Below are 19,461 nucleotides of genomic sequence, written 5' to 3'. Positions count from 1 at the left end.
GAATGACCACAAGGGTATGGGCCCCCAACTGCACAAAGTCAGCCTGTTGGTTTAAGTAGAGGCTTGAAGGAAGAGAAACCGGCTATTCTGCAATGGTTTACTGGCTGAGATTTCAAGGACCCCTGGCGAGTTGACAATTATATCTGTTCATTTTTCCATCACTGTGATGAATCATGCCTCTGATGACAAGTGTGTGTGTGTGTGTGTGTGTGTGTGTGTGTGTGTGTGTGTATAGAGTCATGTTTTAGGAGCTTCTTTCTGAATTATTGCTTGTCACTCAGGGACCTCCCAACCACTTGAAGACTGCCAGGATGAAGTCAGATTTTAGCTGGGGACGTAGAACATTATGTTTAGGAAGAAGCAGTTGGTTAAACCTGCCACTCAGGGAGGTCCTGGCTCTGGGAGTCGTCTTCCTATCTCACGCCACAGAACACAGCACTGTCGTTCTGAGCGGGCCCTGGCCAATGGCCTGATGGCCTGTCAGCTAAGGGTGGGCACAGGGAGTCCACTCTCCTCTCCTTCAGCAAGACAGGATCTTGAGGAAGGCTTTACGGAACTCGACATTGAAGGTGGTATAGATCACGGGGTTGAGGGCACTGTTCACGTAGCCCAGCCACGTGGTGGCGCTGTAAAGCTCTGGGGACACATGGCAGGCTTGGCAGTGAGTATTGAGAACGTGGGTCAAAAAGAAGGGCAGCCAGCAGACAATGAAGGCCCCTGGGTTGCAAAAGAAGAGAGAAACTGGGTCAGGGGTTTGCTTACTCCTTGTGTTATAACATGAAAATGACTCACCGTTGTTTGCTTTGTGCCAGCCACCATGCTGGAATTGTACATGCCCCTTTAATTTTTACACCAACCCTATGGAGGAGGTGTGATTAGCCACCTCATTTTTCTTTCTTTCTTTTCTTTTCTTTTTGGATGAGAAAATTACATGTTTACATCTTTGATTCATCTCGGGCCTTTGTTCCTAAATCAACTTTTCTAGCTTGATATTTAGGTAGCTCTTTACTAGTCTTTTCTACTTCTCAGTTCAATTCGAATATTTACTTAATGTCTAGCCATGCAAGACATGACCCTAGGCACTGACAGGGAAGAGGACCTTAAAGACATGACTGACGTTTCCTGCTGTTGAGATTACATCCAGGTATCCTCATAAAGTCCCTGAGACACGAGAAAGGAAGGTTTGTCAATGGCAGTGAACAGGTTGACTTGTCTTCACTAACTCTACATGCTATCTGTGATTTGTCGACTGTTTCTCTTTAAATACATTTTCTATTTTTCTACTATAAAAATGAACCCTGATTTTGTACATTATGGAAAACTTGGTAAATACAGAAAAGTAGAAAGAAGAAAAATAACCGCCCACCACTCAAAGACAATCACTTTTGACATCTTGGTGAATTAATTTTCATGTTTTTCTTTCTCCGTCTTTGAAATAATCTAGATGTTATCACACCATATGACAGCAGTTTTTTGCATCCTTATTTTTTCACTTAATATTTTAGAATAAGTAAGCCTTTATTAAATATTCAATATATGCCAGACACTTTTATTGAATTATTATCTTATTTATTGTTTGATTTATCCATTTTAATTTCACGGGATAGACAACAAATACAATGAATAAATGCAGTTCAGTTAGGTCACATGTTCAATTTTATATTTCATAATTTCTGCCCAGGTCTTTTGAGTTTTCCCCATAGTTAACATTGATATGCAAACCCTTCTCAATTGTATTGCAAGCATTTATAAATATTACCATTATTGGATTTCCATTTCTGACAAATGTGTTTCCTTAGTACCCTCTGCCAGCTCCACCAAACTCAACCTAACCCAACCAAATTCAACCCAACTCAACCCAACTCAACATGATCCAAACTCACCAAGCACGATTGCCAGCATCTGGGTTGCCTTCTTCTCCCGAAGTGGCACTCCACGAGGCTGCAAGGGCCCCAGCTTTAGAGATGTCGACAACCTGCCATTACTGAGTTTTCGAACCTCTAAGCTGAGCTTGGGTGCCATGGTGGGGCTGAGGGAGTTCCGAGTCCTCCCCTCCCTTTTCAACTCTCCCCCGGCTTCTTGGAATCCGGGTCGCCCCAAGGCACTATCTTGGCAGATGCTGTAGTAACGCTTCAGCTCCATGTGTGCCTGGCTAGGGGAGAGTGGCTGTAGGTGGGACAAGAGAGGATCCTGACATTTTTGGGGACACTGTTTATCTTCTGCATGCTCCTGAAAAGGAAAGGGCATGCAAAGAAGTTAGAGAAAATCATCATTCTGTGAAACCTCCGGAGAGCACATCTGAGAGTGTGGGATCATGAAGAGTTAAGGTACATGAAATCTGCTTCTGACTTCACAACTAAAAAATACCTACCAGATATAGAACATTTGAGAATCACAATGGCCCCTTGAGGAGGGTAGTATAGGAGTATAGCCTGGTCTTTTTGAGTTAGAATGAGCTAGATATACAGAGGAACACGTGAAATGATGCTACTAAGATGTAAATCACAAAATCTGGAATGTGGGAAACTCTGTTAGACAAATGACTCAGTTTTTTTCAACAAATAAATGGCAACAATAACAACAATCGCATTTACCAGTTGCAAAGTATGGGTCTTATTTGAATTTTGAGTCAAATAAACTATGAAAGACTTGTAAGACAATTGGAATAATGTGAACACTGACTGGATATTTAATGATAATAGGGAGTTATTTATTTGCTTAGGGTTATGTATTATGGTCATACATTTTATAAAGTCTTCCTTAGAGAGTCTTACAGAAATATTTTTGCTGAAATGTTATGAGGTTTGAGACCTGCTTCATAAGAATCCAATGGGCATGGATGAGTGTAGGGGGGAGTTCAGATGAAATGAAATAAGATTGGCCATGAGTCAATTGCATGAGTTAATTAGCCCTGAGTTAGTTGTCTTTCTGCTTTTTTTATTTTTGAAAATTTCCATAATAAAAAGTAAAAAAGAAAGAAAGAAAGAAAAGATAAGAAAAGAATAAAGAAAACCCAGGATTTTCACCTCAGCTTTCCTACTTATTAGAAGGACCCTTGGGCAAGTTAATTAAATACCTTTGAACCTCATTTGTAAAACAGAAAAGAAGTTGGGAAATTTTGGTTTAGGTTGGTTGGCCCTGAGAGTATGTGGACATTTCTGGTTATTTGGTGGGGATGTGTGTGTACTCAACATCTAAACTTCTTTCCATGTTTGAAGAATCAGACACTATATCAATCTCCAGTAGCAGGCAGGACCCCTTAGCTCCCATTACTGAAGGTATAAAAGCCATATATTCACTCTCCACACACCCTTACCAGACATCTAGAGCTCTGGCACATAAATTAAGCCCAGCCAATTAGAAATTTGCACCTAAGACCTTGAACCGGAGCTGGTGAAGCAGGGACACTTGAGAATTTGTCTAGCAGTGATATGAGTTCCAGGTCTTCCAACCTGGTTCTTCCTTAGGCATGAACAACATTGTCTGAAGTTATTCTCCAACCTTCTCACTGAGTCTGAGCTACTTAGTATCCTTCTAGTAAATTCTTTTTTCTTTATGTTAGTGTCAACAGCCAAGAATGCTCATTATTCTCTCCTTAGTTCAAGAAATCACAGAGCTCAAAGTGATCCTTCCCAGATTGTATATTGGTGAGTGTATTTTTCAGCTCTCTGCAAACCCTCATCACTATCTCCATGGCTGGCATGAAGAAACACTGGATTCTTTTGGGTCTGGCTGGCAGAACCCTCCACTCCCAGATGGTAGGACAGACCAATTTCTCCAAACTCCTGGCAATGCCAGCCTCTTGCTTCTTTATTCTCTCTTTGGTAGTCTCTGCTTTTTTCCTTTTGGGCTTGGAGCCTCCTCAGACCTTAGATCTGCTATAGGCAACTTGAACATTCTTACCTATTAAAAAAATTATTTACAGTAAGACTCTCTAACTGCTACACCAGGACTGTGTAAAAAGTGGTTAATTGGCTGTACAGAGATGGGACAAAACTCAGAATGAGTTCTTAAAATTTTATTCCTAATATTGGCTTGGAGTTCAGGGAGAGGTTTATTGATCTTCTAACGCCTCCATTCTGCACTCAGCTTGCTTGGGGAGGCAGGGCTGGCTTGAATTCTTGAAAGGACAAGGATAAGGGTGACCATGAAATTGTCTTGGTTTTCCCCCATATATAGTGGGAAATAGGACACTTGAAAGTCTCACATTAGCCTCTCTTCTGTGTTTTTCTTGGCTCTGCCCATGTGTATTTCATTGACACCCTATTTCTTCTAGCCAGGTGACTCTGGATGGCATTTTCACACCATGTCCAAGTGTCACTGGTTCCAGTCGTTGAGATCTAGCTCAAGAGTGATATGCTTTCTGTAGATCACTTGGTGATTCTTATTCTGAAGCTCAAATCAGGATCTCATATTTGTTATATACAAGAGATACAAGTATAACATTGGGACTATTCCATTCTGTGGTGAAAGTGGAAGCAAGTTAAGTCAGAGTGTTGAGAAAAGGTATCTTATATTTCTCCTGTAACCAAATACATGGCTTACTTACCATTTGTCCAGTGGCATCTGATGGAAATCTGTCCCTTATTGAAAACTGCCGAATGGAGTGCAGCCTCAGACAGGAAGACTAGGGTGGGTTGAAGGAGAGACAGTTGTAGGTTAAGGTCTCCATGGATGAACCATATAGATGACGATGTTTCAAATATCCTTAATGTTTGTCCATATCCTCAGCTTTAGGTCCTTACCTCCTATTTCATGGGAACCAATATTCTTGTTCTATCCAAACTGTGGGACTTGAATTTTGAGAGACTGACTCTCACTCAGGTCATTAAAGGTTAATCTGGGCATCCGCACTGGACCTGCCTTCAACATCAAATTCAGTTCTCACTCTGTCTATGAAGCCAGTTCCTGAGCATATTGACCTTTTCTCTCATAACCTCCGTGGCACTTCTATTTCGGTGCTTAACTGTCTTCATCTCAATCCACAAACATCCCGGGGCTGTTAGTTAACTTTGGGTAGAGGGGTGCTCTATCTGCTTGTCTAGATTCTAAACTCTATGAAGGCAGATGCTGTATAATATTCCTGCTGACCCTTCCCTAGCAGATGGCAAGCATGTGCTGGACATGGGGATGAGCCGACTTTCCAGATCAAAGCAAATGGAAGATCAGTGCTGAAGCAGCTCCTTTTCAGAGCCTTGAAAGGCCCAATAACACGTATCATCAGCACTCCATTTCCCAAGTTGGTCAGCCCCTTGACACAGAGACACATCTAGTAAGAAAAAGAGCTTTCTATGGGCCCAGGTGATTCTTGGAATAAGTGGTCTGCTCAAAAGCCAATCCTGGGGATCTACCAGCAATGCACGGGACAGCTGCCACCTACAGCAGCCAATCGATGTGACATTTGTACCATTGGACATTTGAGGGCAATGAAGAACTTCGATGGAAAGCAGAAGACATCCAGAAACTATCCTATCATCTTGCCAAGCAGTGTGAGCTCTAGGGAAGACTCACAATGTACTTTCTGGATTTGATTTCCTACTCTAAAGCAGAGCCAATATGAGCAGATTCGAAGGTGGGTGTGAGATGTGTGTCTCTGATGTGGCAGCATGAGCAGAAGCAAGGACTTCTGGACACAAGGCTAGGAAGCTATGGGGTCGGGCACTGTTCTCCCTCTGCCCCTCTGAGGGGCTTACCTGTTGAGGGAAGCCAGGTCTGACACTGATGCACTGACTGTTCTGTCGAGTGAGGATCCGTTTCCGTCTCCTCTGTCTCAGCACCACGTAGATCCTGGCGTAGACGAGGACAGTCACTCCGAAGGGCAGGTAGAAGGACACCACTGAAGAGTAGATGACAAAATCAGGATTGGAGATGGAGCAGACACTGGGGTCTCCTGTGAGTGAGAGGAAAGGAGAAAACAAAGCAGTTTGCCAATATGAGACATCAGTGGGGAGCACACAAAATGGCCCCATACCATGTGTGGTGTCTCAGCCATTTAATCCACACAGAACATGGGGAAGCAAGGGTGCTGGACCCACCTCCCCCCTCACTGAGTCTCAGGTCACATGTGCCTCGTTTGTGGCGGCTTTCACCAGCTCCTCAGTCAGAAGCAGCTCCTCCTTCCTCTGTGTCCCACAGCCCTTGCCTTGCCTCTTCGCTGTGGTTAGCCCACGCGGCTGCTTGTTAAGTTGTGGGGACGGGGATATTATGTTGTCAGTTCCCTGAAGGGAGAAGGTCCAGTTCATCTTTGTGCTGTTCACAGTTCCCTTAAAAAGAAAATTACCCAGCGATTACATGCCAGACACTCTCTACACTGGGACTACAAACATGTCTGCCCTTGAAGGGCTCAGTCTAGACAGACAGGCGGTCTTCCTGAATGCTGTGTTCAGTGTCATGGAGGAATGTGGCCTGGGAGGCTGGGGAGAGTGTCATAGAGCAACAGGCCAGAGGCTCCCAGGAGTGAGGCAGCTCCCCAGAAAAGCGCCTGCTGGTGTGGAGGCATTTGTTGAGAATGCCAGATCTCCAATTTGAACCTGAGGTCCAGGGCAGGTCGGGGCTGAAGACGGGAAATTCTATATTTTAGGGAATCTCAGGACCAGTCAGGGAGATGGGGAGAGGGTTGTTAGGGAGATTGTCACTGTGGACAATGTGAAATGAGGAGCACCTTCGTCCCTGCTTTGTGACCTGAAATGCACCTGTCCCTATATTTTAGAGAGTCCCTGTGGTTTTGCCTTTTTTGCTACCAGGTGTTGAAATTCCTTCAATGTCCAGAATAAGGCCTGTAATGTGCCTCGTCTGGAAGAGAAAAGGGAAGAAAACAAGTATCTTCCAGATGGTGTGCCAAGGACTTGATGCATATCTTCTCACCTAATTACTGTGGCACAGGAGCTATTACTGACTCTATTCTCAGATAAGCAGGTTAAGTCTCAGAGAGGTTCAATAAATGGCCCAGCACCCCACACAGTCTGAAAGGGGCCCAGCCTAGATCTGTTTCTCCAGTCATTCTGACCTTAAAACCAACGTTCTTTCTGTGATTTTGATTCACCTCCCTCTACCACGATAACTGACTCCCCTCTATCACTGGGAGACCAGCACTGTCAGCAACAGCTGTTGGGACACCCAACCACTCTTCATAAAGGGTAGGGGATTCTCAGCAACCCCAGATCTGGCCTTGGAGGATACAGTCACAGAAGGGAGCTAATGAGGAGAGGGCTGCAGCCAGCCATATGGTCCCCTCATTCTGCATTTTGGTCTTCTGAGATAGGCAGAGGCCAGGTCTGGGGTGGGAGACCCAGGTCTGCCATTTACTAACTCTGGGGCACATGGCTTAACTACGCCAGGCCTCAGTTTCATTATCTGAAAAGGAGGATAAAAATAAGGTCTCATGGAGGGGTTGTGAGATTAAATGAGGGAAAATTGTAGCTATTATTATTACTATTTATTCTTTACTATGACTATGTATTATATACCTCCTCTGAGCTGTTTGAACTTAAAAGGCAAGGTATCATTTGGAATGAAACCTGTAGAGAGACTTACAAAGAACACTATCTGTAGGGGAGGGAGAGGAGCAAAGGCTAATAATTTAAGAAAAAAAGTGTACTCCATTCTCAGCGAGGCATTTTAATGAGAGCACTCACATGAGGATCTTGAGGAGCTGCTCCCAAGGTTTTTGATCTTCTTGGGAGGAGGGTAAAATTCAGGAAAAATTAATATCGTCTCGCCAAGTCTGTGTCAGCATCCTTTAGGAAATGGCTTATAAAACTTCGAGCAGTGGTCACCAGATGGACATTTTCTGGTGTTCTGGGGGAGACAGGGTTGGAGGTGGGACAGGGTGGCAGATGCTGGTCTTTCTGAACCTATCAGGACTCGTGTAGGCAGTGATCAGCCCTCTTCCTGAAATCAGCTCACCTGGGATCAGCATCTGACCGTGACTTAAACACCTCCTGTGAGGAGAGGCCTGAGCACCTTTTGCTAGTGAGAAGGGGGGCAGGGATAGATGCCCTCCCACTATTTGTCTGGTTACCATTGCTGGTGTTCGGGGTACATCCCATTCGTCCCTCCAGATATACCTTCGACCCTTCTGTACCCTCCTCTGGGTTCTGGGAAGCTGACCCCTAGATTTTATATATTAACTCCGACTTTTTTTTCCCCAAGTTTTTATTTAAATTCCAGTTAGTTATGGTCCAGTGTAATATTAGTTTCAGGTGTAGAATTTAGTGATTCGTCACTGACATACAACGGACCCCCAGTGCTCATCGCTACGAGTGTGCTCCTTCATACCCAAGGGTACTCACGCCTACTTTTAAAAGACAGGAGCAAAAGCGGGTATAGTATGCTTCCATTTGAGTAGAAAGTGGATACACCAGCACATGCACACACACACACGTGTGTGTATGCGTACTTGTTTCAAGCATTATCTTTACGATTATTAGTGTTTGCTTCTAGAGAGGGTCACAGGGCAGCTAATGATCTAGGGTAGAAGGGAGACCTACCTATATGTGTGTCTACGGATCCCCATACCTTCTGTTTTATCATGGGCAAGTATTTATTTTTCCATTAAAATATCGAAAGCAAACACATGAGAAAGAGTGACGAGAGACCACAGAGCTCTTTCACAATCACTGAGCCTGCACAGTCATCCCTTCCTCCCTCTCTTATCTGAGTAAAATGCTGCCCGTCCTTAGATCGAGCTCTGTGATCTCTCCCACAATTTCTCCAGGCCACAAAGTCCTGCGAGGTCTGCCGGTGGGTAAAGTGACCCAGGAGGCTGGTAACCAGTGAGTGAGGGCCTGCCCCAGCTCCCACTGGGACTGGTCTGGGTATGTGTCCTGTCGGCAGGGTAGCAATTCTGGAAGCTTCTCTCCGCTGAGTCCCAGATGAGGTGGTGAAGGCAATGAGGCCCCCCCGCCCCAGGAGATGAGCTGCCTTGCCTTGATTATTTAACCAAAACAGAACTGTGCTACTAGTACAGTAGCTATGGGATGAATACAAGAATGACGAATACAGGAGACAAATGGACAAATGAGCACATAAGCAGTCGCTGGCTGGAAGACAGTGGGGAAAGCCAGAGGGTCACACCTCATTCTCTGAGATGTTGGATGTTTAGGCCAACTAATCTTAACACTGAAGGAAGAAAGGATGATAAGAAGAACTCAACCACTTACTCATTCAACAAAAGTTTATGGAGCACCTACTGTGTTCCAGGCACCATGCTGGGTGACAAAATCCTTGGCTCCACAAAGGGGTGGGAGAGGCTTTTGTGGACTAGCCTGGGAACTTGAGACCCACAGTGATGCGAAGGGCAAGGCCAAAAGCAGGTTGACTTAACAGTTTCATGAGCTTAAAACTCATGGAAGGATTTGTCTTCACCCTGTTCCCAGAGACCCACCCACCTTTCCCAGAGACAGGAGAGCCTGATGCATCTGAATTCAGGATGAGCCTGTTATTCTTTTAACTTTCTTTGGTCAACCTGGCTTCCACCAGCTCCAGTGTTCTGAAAGCCAGGTGAGGGATTCTGTTGCTCAAATCTAGATAGTACTCCTATATTTCCTTGTTTCAAAGGAAAATTAAGACTATAAGTCTTGTGTCTATGAAATGAAAGGATCGGGCCGCCCATTCAGGGACTTTTAGAGTTTCCTCTAGCACCAGTACTCCATGCTGTCAATGATGGGGTGTTTAGCTAGTGCTGGGTCCCTGCTGGGAGCTTGGGGCCACACTGATCAGCCAGGGCCCCCCAACCTTGGCACTCTCTGTGACCGAAGGTCCTGCCTTATGTGCATTTCCAGAAATTCATGTTGCCCTTTTCTCGGACAGTAAGAATAACGCCGAGATGAAGGAAATTGAAGTTCAACTTTTTTCTGCCTTATGTTGTCTGATAATTCACAATCCCATAGGGCAGCTCATTTCATTAAGAAGGGCTCTGCTAGAAAGTTCTTTTGTGTTGCACAGCTTAGTGGAAATCCAGCCACTTCTGATATCAGGTGTCATTGGCCTTATCCTGCTCTTTTCTCCTCTACTTTTCACAGGGTGAGTAGAAACAAACGGCTGAGAGAAGTCATTTATATCGGGCTTTCATGTGAACTTAGGAACTTCCTTATAGATGGAACCCATATCCGTCAAGATAATGAAGCCGTACTGTGAAGGACAGACTGAGGCAGAGGAGGACAGCTGGGCTTCCACGCCTTGATTCTGCTCACCAGTTCCCTGAACTGTGTTCTAGGACAAGGTCACTGGCCTCTATAACCACCAGCAGAACTGTTGCTGCTCCGACTTTCCTGGAGCAGGTGCCTAGTTAAATTTTGACGCACAGAAACCTTTTCTAACACACAATAATCACAACAATAGCGGTAGCCAATATCCACTGGACTTTACAAAGGACCCGACACTTGGAGGCTACACATGAATAAATGGAGGGCTTACTAATTAATCTTATTAATAAACTTAAAAGTAAGAGAGAGGGGGGCCCCTGGTTGGCTCAGTCAGAAGAACATGATCTTGGGCTTGTGAGTTCAAGCCCCACGTGGGGGATAGAAATTGCTACAATAAGTAAGTAAATAAATAAATAAATGACTGAGAAAAAGTTGTGCTAGAATAAATCATGTACATCTTTCAAGTAAGAGAGAGATTGAAAGAGATGAGAGAGAAGTGAGAGTGTACATGCTAAGCCACAGGCATTTTTTGCCTTCTCAATTCTATATTTGAAAATCCTTTTGGAAAGACAGTTTTCTGAGTTTTGTTTCTGGAATAATAATGATCTCACTGGTGGCAACAACACTGCAATTAGCTCATCATTCATCTTCACTTTAGATGTTGACATTAACTGGGAACTCGGTCTAATTTCAGATTTTGAGACTGTTTTTAACTGTTACTAGGGTGTGTGTGTGTGTGTGTGTGTGTGTGTGAGAGAGAGAGAGAGAGAGAGAGAGAGAGAGAGAGCATGAGTACAACAGCCCCTGCCAACCTCCCAGAATAAATAAGAGGAGCCCCTCCACAGACTGAATGCTGGTGGGGATTTGCGGCTGGCCAGGGGTATGCGGAGCTGTGGTCTACTGGTGGTAGTGAGTCCCATACTACAGAGTCCAACTTTGACTAATGTATTTTCGTATAGAAACTAAGATACAGAAGGTGGCTTAGTTAGCAGACAAACCCAAAAAGCGTATTTAACACCCACCAAAAATAGCATTTCAATACCAGGCAGCCTCTTAAGAGTTGTGTTAGGGAATGTTGTTTTGGGGAGTATGTGTGTGTCCACAACCCTGTTTGTGTGTATAAAGTGTTATTCAGGGAAAACAATAAAGTAACAAATGGTAAAGGGTAAATGCAAACATGGTAGTAACATTATATTTTAGGAACTCCCTGAGTTAACTAGGCAAATATTCGCTGGATGACTCAACTACCCTTCAATATAGCAGACAAAGAAACCTGACCTCGAGTGCATGGTCTGTGTTTGGCTGGTCTCCATATGTTATTCCAATTTAATCCTCACTTAATCAGAAAAAAGCTCTATGAAGCAAGTACAGTGGAATTATTTCACACGTAGCATCAGATTTTAGTCAGTGATTAAAGTGAACATTGTTTAGAGCTGAAATTTGCTTTGAAAAAATCTCCTGAGTCACATGTAAAGATAGATATACACAGTCTCGTTACAGCCCTGAAGGTAGTGAGTAAAGACCGTAAGATACATACCTTAATACGGCATATATTATAAAGAGTTCAAACACAACATGCGGTTTTAGAAATGAAGTTGTTGGTCTTACATGCAGGGGTGGGCATATAAAAAATGCTGAAAATTAACTTGCTCAAGTATATTCTTCAGTGTATTATTATCCCGAAGTTATCAATAAGAAAACTTAGAAAAGTTAAGTAGCTTGTTCCAGGAACACAACAGGTAAGTAGCAGAACTGAAGTTTGAATGTAACTTTTCTGACTCCGGAGCCTCTCTCTGTCTTCCCAAATGTGTTTTGACTTTTGACTCGTTGGGCAGCAAATGACTCTTTGAGGACTATTCATAAGCTAGGATTTGCCAATATTTACATACAATGTGCTACATATAATATCTGTATACACATAAATACACAACTGTGTGACTTGTACATCTACACCAGAAACTAATGACCTTGGAAGATAGTAGGCATTAAACAAATCCAGATGAACACTAGAACATGACTCCATTAGTTCTCCACAAATACTCAGTGTTGACTTCATTATATGTGCTTACAGGAGTTTTCATTCAACACGTGAAATTCCTGAGGCTGAAAGATATACATGAAACAGCCAAAGAAGGCATTGTTCCATATGAGGTGTAATTTTGGATCAATGTCTTATGTCTAAAAAACCAAACATCTCAGATATTCACATTGTTAATCCATATGTCCATCCATCCACCCATCTGTCTGTCCATCCATCCAGTAGCAGATGTACCATGTGCCAGAATTTATGGCCAGAATTTTTGTATATTAAGATATAAGAAATACACTCTTCAGTAATTTAGGGATACTAGTTCCCAAATGCCAGAAGTGATTTTTGTTTAGTACAAAATGAGAAATATATATCCCATTTGAGGGCTTTTATAGTGTTATTTTGCATTGTAAGTCTATTATGTATTGTCATCTTTTCATTAGCAAATCTCACCTGAATTATTAATATAGTTTAATTTTTTTAACTGGCCCCTCGCTTCCCACAAGTACAATGACATTTCTTTCAAAACAAGGAGAGGCCAGATTTTTCACTAACCGGGGAAGAAATTTATGCTAATAATTGATGAGGTTCTGCTTTGTACTTGAATCAAAACCCAAAGCTTTGCAGTCTGTGGGATCCTTATTTGATTATGAGGTATGCTGATCAGGGTCAGAAATTTCCAGGCTCAGAAGCGCTCACAGTCACTCAAGTGTGCCGTGAATCCCATGGGTGTCGGTAAGAGGGGCCATCACTGTTACCTGTGGTGTTGAGGCCAAAGAGGAGAGGGCAGGAGACAGCAAAGGCCAGCACCCAGACAGCTGTGATCATGAGGGCCACACGTCGACAGGAGCTCTGTCCCGTGCCATGTTGATAGTGAACTGGCATGACTACTGCGGTGTACCTGGGAAAGGAAGTGGGAAGGGATGGCCATGATGAGAAGGGATGGAGGAATCATTCCAAAAGTGGACAGAGGTTCCTAGAGAACCAAAGAGGTTCTACATGTGACAGGAGAAGAAGAGTTTGGTTGGAGAAAGAGAGAAAGGGTGTTTGAGTGAAAATGGAGAAAGGTTGCGCTAAGAGGGGTGAAGAACTCTCTAAACAGGGAGAGGGGGCAAGAAGAATAAAGTTAGTAAAACAACAGACTGGGCCACTAGCAGGCCCCTTTGCCAGAGGTGGTTGAGGCCCAACATACCTGAAACTTGTACTCACATACCCGAACCTCCAAGACCCTGGGTGCTGGTCTGTGTGCCTTTTCTTTCTCCCACAGTATTTCAGATAATGATAGAACTGGGCCCAAAGAGGATGTTTACCCCTGCTTGTATCCTAATATAAATTCTACCCCTCCTAGTGACAACTATTCCAAGTGGCAGAGATTTTAAAAATAGAGATGAGTAATATCTAATGAAGACTTATTTCAAAACTCAGTTTTCATGCTCTCTTAGTCCATTCAGGCAGCTCCATCAAAAATACGAGCGACTTGGAGGCTTAAACAGCAAACATTTATTTCTCACGGTTCAGAAGGCTGTGAGGTCCAAGATTAAGGCACTGGCAGATTCGATGCCTGGGGAGGGCCCACTTCCTTGTTCATAGATGGCTATTTTCTCACGGGAACCTCATATGGCAAGACGGGTGAAGGAGCTCCTGGGTCTCTTTTCTATGGGCACTGATCTCGTTCATGAGGGTTCTACCCTCATGACCTCCTCATCACCCAAAGGTCCCACCTCTTAATACTATCACTTTGGGGGGTAGGATTTCAACATACAAATTTGGGGGAGCCACCAACATTGGGTCTACAACACACGGTTTTCCATGGTCAATGCACAGTTCTTTGTGTTATGGGACATTGTCTTTTCTGGGATAACTCCTCTCACACATTTCTAGCTACTGAGCCGAAAGAAAGCTGGTCCCGTACATCTACTCATGACATCTTCCCCATTTATTCATCATTTATTGCATCTCTTTCCTACCAGCTGCTCTCTGCGATGGCCACAGCCTCCTGGCTGGTCCCTGTCACCAGACTCTAAAAGTAGATTTCATGATGTCCTCCCCATCCTGGGCCCCCCAGCAGGAAACTGCTTGAGAAAGGCAGAATTCTTTTTTTTTTTTTTTATTTTTAAATTAACATATAATGTATTATTAGCCCCAGAGGTACAGGTCTGTGAATTGCCAGGTTCACACTTCACAGCACTCACCATAGCACATGCCCTCCCCACTGTCCATAACGCGACCACCCTCCCCCCCCACCAACCCTCAGTTTGTTTTGTGAGATTAAGAGTCTCTTATGGTTTGTCTCCCTCTCGACCCTATCTTGTTTCGTTTATTCTTTTCCTACCCGCCAAACCCCCCATGTTGCCTCTCAACTTCCTCATATCAGGGATATCATATGATAATTGTCTGAGAAAGGCAGAATTCTAAGACAGTCTCCAAGATGCCTGCCCTGTACTATTCCCCACATTGAATGGAGGCTGAACTTGAGAATATCAAGTGCTATCACTGCTGTAATTAGATTACTAATCAATAGACTGAGTGAATCAAAAGGGAGATTATCCTGGATGGGCCTGGCTTAATCAGGGAAGCCCTTAAAAGGCACTGGGCAAGTTCAATAATGAGACAACTGGGTGTTGTCTCATGGGTGGAGAGACAGAGTTCCCAAGTATGATTTGTTACTTATGACTCAAATCATGCTGTAGCCTTGGTAATCCTCAGAGGTCCTTGTACACCACTAGTAGTAAGAAGCTGTTGATTGCTTGCCTTGTGGATCCTGAAGACCTTCTACAAAAGAGGACAATTCGAATCCTAGCCAAGCTCAAGGACTCTAGTGTGTGTAGCTGTGTCTACAAAGGCTCAAGTTTTCTTTGTCTTCTCCTTGTCCAGGGAAGCCAGAGGCCAGATTCAGAGCAGGATCCTCCTTAGTTCCTCCTGGGTCCCTCAAGGCTTGGGTCCGAGGAAGGGAAGAACATACCCTGGGCTGGAGGGGCTGGGCACACATGCCTGCCGAAATCTTCACCTCTTGTGCACCTGGCCTTAGGGTTGATGTGTTAGCAATTGTATTCCCACAAGAGCAGCTCTGAGGGAGGAGATGGAGGCGGACTCTGCGAGACTTGGCCTTGGTAGCATGACATGGGGCAGAGGTGGCTTCTTTCTCAAGAGGGAGAAACAGAGGTCCTTATTTAATAAGCTCAGATTAAGATCCCACCATCCATCCCAGCAGCGGCCTGTGAGATCTCGGTTCCCCTTTTCTGAGGCATAAACGTAAATCCTCTCTTGAGTCCCTAACCTGGCGATCAAGGAGTGGGCGAGTCGTACCTGGTATTCCTCTAGGCTTGTCACTCTTCTCGGTACTTTGAACTCTGCTGGGTCAGTGGGCTGGGGCTTGGAGTCAGATCTGGCCCCTAGCAGTGATCCCTGAGGTGCCTTGGAAGAGAGGCTGAGCCTTGAACCCAAACGGCTATGGTGACCAGCCATTGGGAGATGGGAGGGAAAGGTATGACCCACTTCCTTCTCTCCGGACCTGCAGCTGTGCCCAGCCTTCTATTTACTTAATGTCCTTTCATGAAAAAGACGCTGACTGCCCCATACATTCGTGGTGTGCTGCTCAATAGCTAACAACTGGTCTTAAGGAGAAAACAGCCCTAACTGGTACCATCTGTCAATCTTCAAGGTGCAAATACTCCCACCGTTGCCCATTTCAAGCTACACCAAAGGTTTAATACCTGGCTCAACCAGTTCCTAAAATTTTGCCTTGCAGCCCTTGCTAGTCTTTATGAGCTGCCGCAAGCCTGCCGCTGAGCACATTGTCCTAGGTATGCGTTGATGTTCAGCAACACCCTGGAAGCTCCTGTTAATTCAGTCAGGGTAGGCAACGCTGGCTCCATTTTATTTCATTTGTTTATTTTTTAAAAGATTTTATTTTTTTAATTGACACAGAGAGGGTCACAGTGAGAGAGGGAACACAAACAGGAGGAATGGAAGAGGGAGAAACAGGCTTCACACTGACCAGGGAGCTCCATCCCAGGACCCTGGGATCATGACCTGAGTCGAAGGCAGATACTTAAGAACTGAGCCACCCAGGTGCCCCCTGGCTCCATTTTATAAAGGAGGGATTGGAGACAGAGAGAGGTTGCTTGATGAACCCAAGGTTCCAAAGCTGGTAGAAGAGCCAGGTGTCCCCCCCATTGAGGCCCATGTCTCTCCTGTGTGCCCCACTCTCTCAAGGGCACTGTCAAGTCTCTGAGGACTTGTGGGGACAAGGGCTTCCTCAGGGCAGGTGGCATTAAAGGGTGGTTTCTATTTGAGAGTACTTTGGATTCCCAGAAACTTCCTCAATTAGTTGGATTCTATTAAAGTGGGGGGGGGGGCAGCAGGTCCTGTTAAAATACAGATTCCCAGGCCACGCCCTGGCTATTCTAATTAAGCACTTCCAGAGTGGAACCCAGAAATGTGCATTTTGAACAAGCCAGGGCATCTTACAATCCGGCAAATTTGCGAAAAGTCTGAATTAAGGAAAATTTCTGTCAAAAATTTCCTGTTAACTTGGGTAAGAAGTGAGAGATGAAACTACACTTACTACTGTTACCTTCCATTTTTTTTTCGTATTGTTTTCTGAACACGATTAAACTTTTGGAATAAACGAGCCCCCCCCCCCCCCCCCCCCTCCGCCCCCCCCCAGGATTTTCCCCCCCCGGGAGCCAGCCGCGGGGGCAGAGCCGTAGGTGCCGTTCCGGAACTAGCCAGCGGAGGGCACCCTAATGCAGCGAGAGCTGCCAGCGCCGCCGGGTGAGAAGTTCACGGCTCACCTGCTGGCTCCCCCCGCCCTGTGGGGAGGCAGAAAGGGAAGGCTCGGCCCGGCGGGGTACCGGAGGCCTGCGGGGACCCTGAATCCGCACCCAGGCAGGCCACTCCGCCTCTGGTCTCCTCCGGAACGAGCCGCAGGTGACCGCCTGCCGCGAGGGCGGGGCTGGGCCTCCCGGGTCCCGCCGCTGCGCTCCCCGCGCTGTTCCACTCCACGCGTCCCCCCTCTCGCTTCCTCGCCTCCTCTCCTGGGGGCTCCTAGGTCACCGGGCTCTCTCTGGCCTGGCCAGAACGCTGGCAGCCTGCAAGGTGGTTAAGCCCTTGGCCGTTGGAAGCAGACTGATCAGTGTCTGAATCCCAGTTCTTCCATTTAACTGCGTGGCCTTGGGCCAGAATTTGGCTGCCCTGAGACTCAATTTCCTTATCTGTGCACTGAGGGTAATGATGCAGCCGGATAGCGCTCTTAGGGACATTGAATAAGATTATCTCTGTGAAGACTTTTAGCACGAGGCCTGGTACCTATTAAGCATTCAAAAAAAAAATAGTATTATTATTATTGTCATATTATTGTGCTAGCCCAATGTATCTGTGATTATCTCTATCAGCGGGTTCATGGGTATCTGCCCCTTGTTCCTGGGAGCATTAAAAGGAACATTAAATGTATTTATTTACCAAACCAACAAGTATACAACACTTTCTATAGGCCAGCAGCTGTTTGACGTGCTTTAAAAATATTAACTCATTTCATCCTTGTGATAACTCTGTTGCTATGATCTCCACTAAACAGTTAAGGGAACTGAGGCCCAGAGAGGTTAACTGACTTGCCGGAGGTCCTATTGCTATTAGGAGGTAGAGCCAGGTTTTGCAGCCAGGCAGTGGGGGCTCCCGAACTAGAGGCCCAGAGCGTGGTAGGTGCACCTGCATCAGGCAGAGTGCTACAGAAGAAAGGGTGACTGTATTCCTACTCCCGCACCTACCAGCAGTGTGATTTGGGCACCATCTAGCCTCAGACCCTTCACTTGTAAGATGAGGATAATTCCCCTATCTTGCTGGGGGTGCTGTGAGGGTTACCAAGAATGAAAATCTCTTGGCTTGGCCCATGGTACATGCTATGGAAATGGTAGCTATTGGATGGCTTCTGTTTTTAGACTCATGCAAGTTCAGATTAGCCCGGAGGACCCAGGACACAGAAGACATAGGAAATACACTTTCTTGACTCCAAGGACGTAGCATCTACAGTGGCAGATGCTGGTGTGGCCAGGGGCTCGCTCTTGGTGCCCCATTCCTACTGCCACCATGGGAGAGTCAGGAGACACCTGTTTCAGTCCCAGACCTATGTAACGGGCTGTGGGAGCCCCTCCAGCAGGTAACATTTCTGCACAAACGAGTTCTGCATAAATGACCCCTGTGATGGGTTTGGGTGGGGGGTGTGGGTTGTCGGCTTGTCACTCTACTGAAAGTCTCAGGACCCTGGCGGAACCGTGACCTCCACCTGAAGCCCTATCCTAGGCTGGGAGGTGTGTGTGTGTGCGTGTGCGGGACTTACGTGGGTGCTCCTGCAGGAAGCTGGTGGTGGGGGAGGAGAGAGGCTGGCCTGGGTGGGAGGGCCTGAGTCTAACTCCCTGCCTGGGTTTAATGAGCCCCAGAGCTCTGTGAGGGCTGCTTTTCACCACCTTTTCTTTGGTCAGACAGGGGGCTCAATAAATCTTTAGTTCTGTGGACTCCCCTCCTGGAATTGTTGAAGGAGAAAGCTTTTTGCAAATGACTGGAAAGCCCTTTGCAAATATAAAGTGCTTATTTAGATGCAAACGAAAAATCCAAGGTGCCTGTGACTCATCTGGTACCTATTGTGCTTGCTGCAAAGACGCGGAGGCTTGCCTGTGTGATGGGTGCCATTTGAGAGCCACTTAAATAACTCCCTGGTGAATGAATTTGGTTGCATTATTCCCGGGCCCCTAGCGGAGGACTCTAATTCTCACCGCTCAGAACGTGTCCTCCTCCTCTGACACTTTCTCAGCCTTCTGCCCGAAGCTAGTTCTGACCCTGGATGCTGGGGGAGGGGGCTGGCCCCCTGGGGAGGCAAGGAGCCAAGGGGGGTGGGGGGAAGAGGGGCTGGTGCTTTTTTAAAAAAGAAAAGGCAGCATTAATCCAAGCATCCAGGGCTATGCCTAAGAATCTAATGACAATAGTATTACTTGCTTTCAAAACCTCTTTTTATCATTTCGTTTCCTTTCCAAGCTCTTACTACCCTGTTAGTACATATCAAGGCTTCATGGCCAAAAAAATGCTGAATCCATTTGGTCAAGTTTGTCAGACTGGTGAGTAGCATTGTGTGCAGACCAAAGGTCTGCATGAATGACTGCATTTTTAATGAGTTGACCAGCTATTTGGCATCTCATGAACAGAATTTAATGCTGTGTACTGCACACGGCCCTGAAGGATGATGGAGACAGCTTTTCCAAGGCCGATTTTCCTTCCTAGAACAGAGGAGAGGCT

The 19,461-nt window shown here is 45.6% G+C and overlaps 1 protein-coding gene across 2 annotated transcripts in view; it reads right to left on the bottom strand.

The window, feature by feature from the left end:
- Window positions 1–520: 520 nt before the first annotated feature.
- Window positions 521–19,461, bottom strand: part of LOC111150975 (dopamine receptor D3) — a 32,476-nt gene continuing 13,535 nt past the window's right edge. The window contains exons 3-7 of one of the 2 annotated variants that reach the window (XM_022508660.1): window positions 12,933–13,075; window positions 5,694–5,890; window positions 2,031–2,166; window positions 1,884–1,931; window positions 521–717 (exon numbers count right to left, since the gene is read on the bottom strand). In XM_022508660.1, the coding sequence (XP_022364368.1) occupies window positions 521–717; window positions 1,884–1,931; window positions 2,031–2,166; window positions 5,694–5,890; window positions 12,933–13,075 (721 nt within the window). Of the gene's footprint in view, window positions 718–1,883; window positions 2,167–5,693; window positions 5,891–12,932; window positions 13,076–19,461 lie in introns of both variants that reach the window. The other variant, XM_022508657.1, reaches the window with a different exon arrangement.

The sequence above is a fragment of the Enhydra lutris genome, unplaced genomic scaffold (assembly GCF_002288905.1).
Source record: "Enhydra lutris kenyoni isolate GAN:26980312 unplaced genomic scaffold, ASM228890v2 scaffoldscaffold2, whole genome shotgun sequence".
Lineage (NCBI taxonomy): Eukaryota > Metazoa > Chordata > Mammalia > Carnivora > Mustelidae > Enhydra > Enhydra lutris.
Note: the sequence above shows the minus strand (reverse complement) of the source record. Positions and strands in the feature narration are given on the sequence as shown.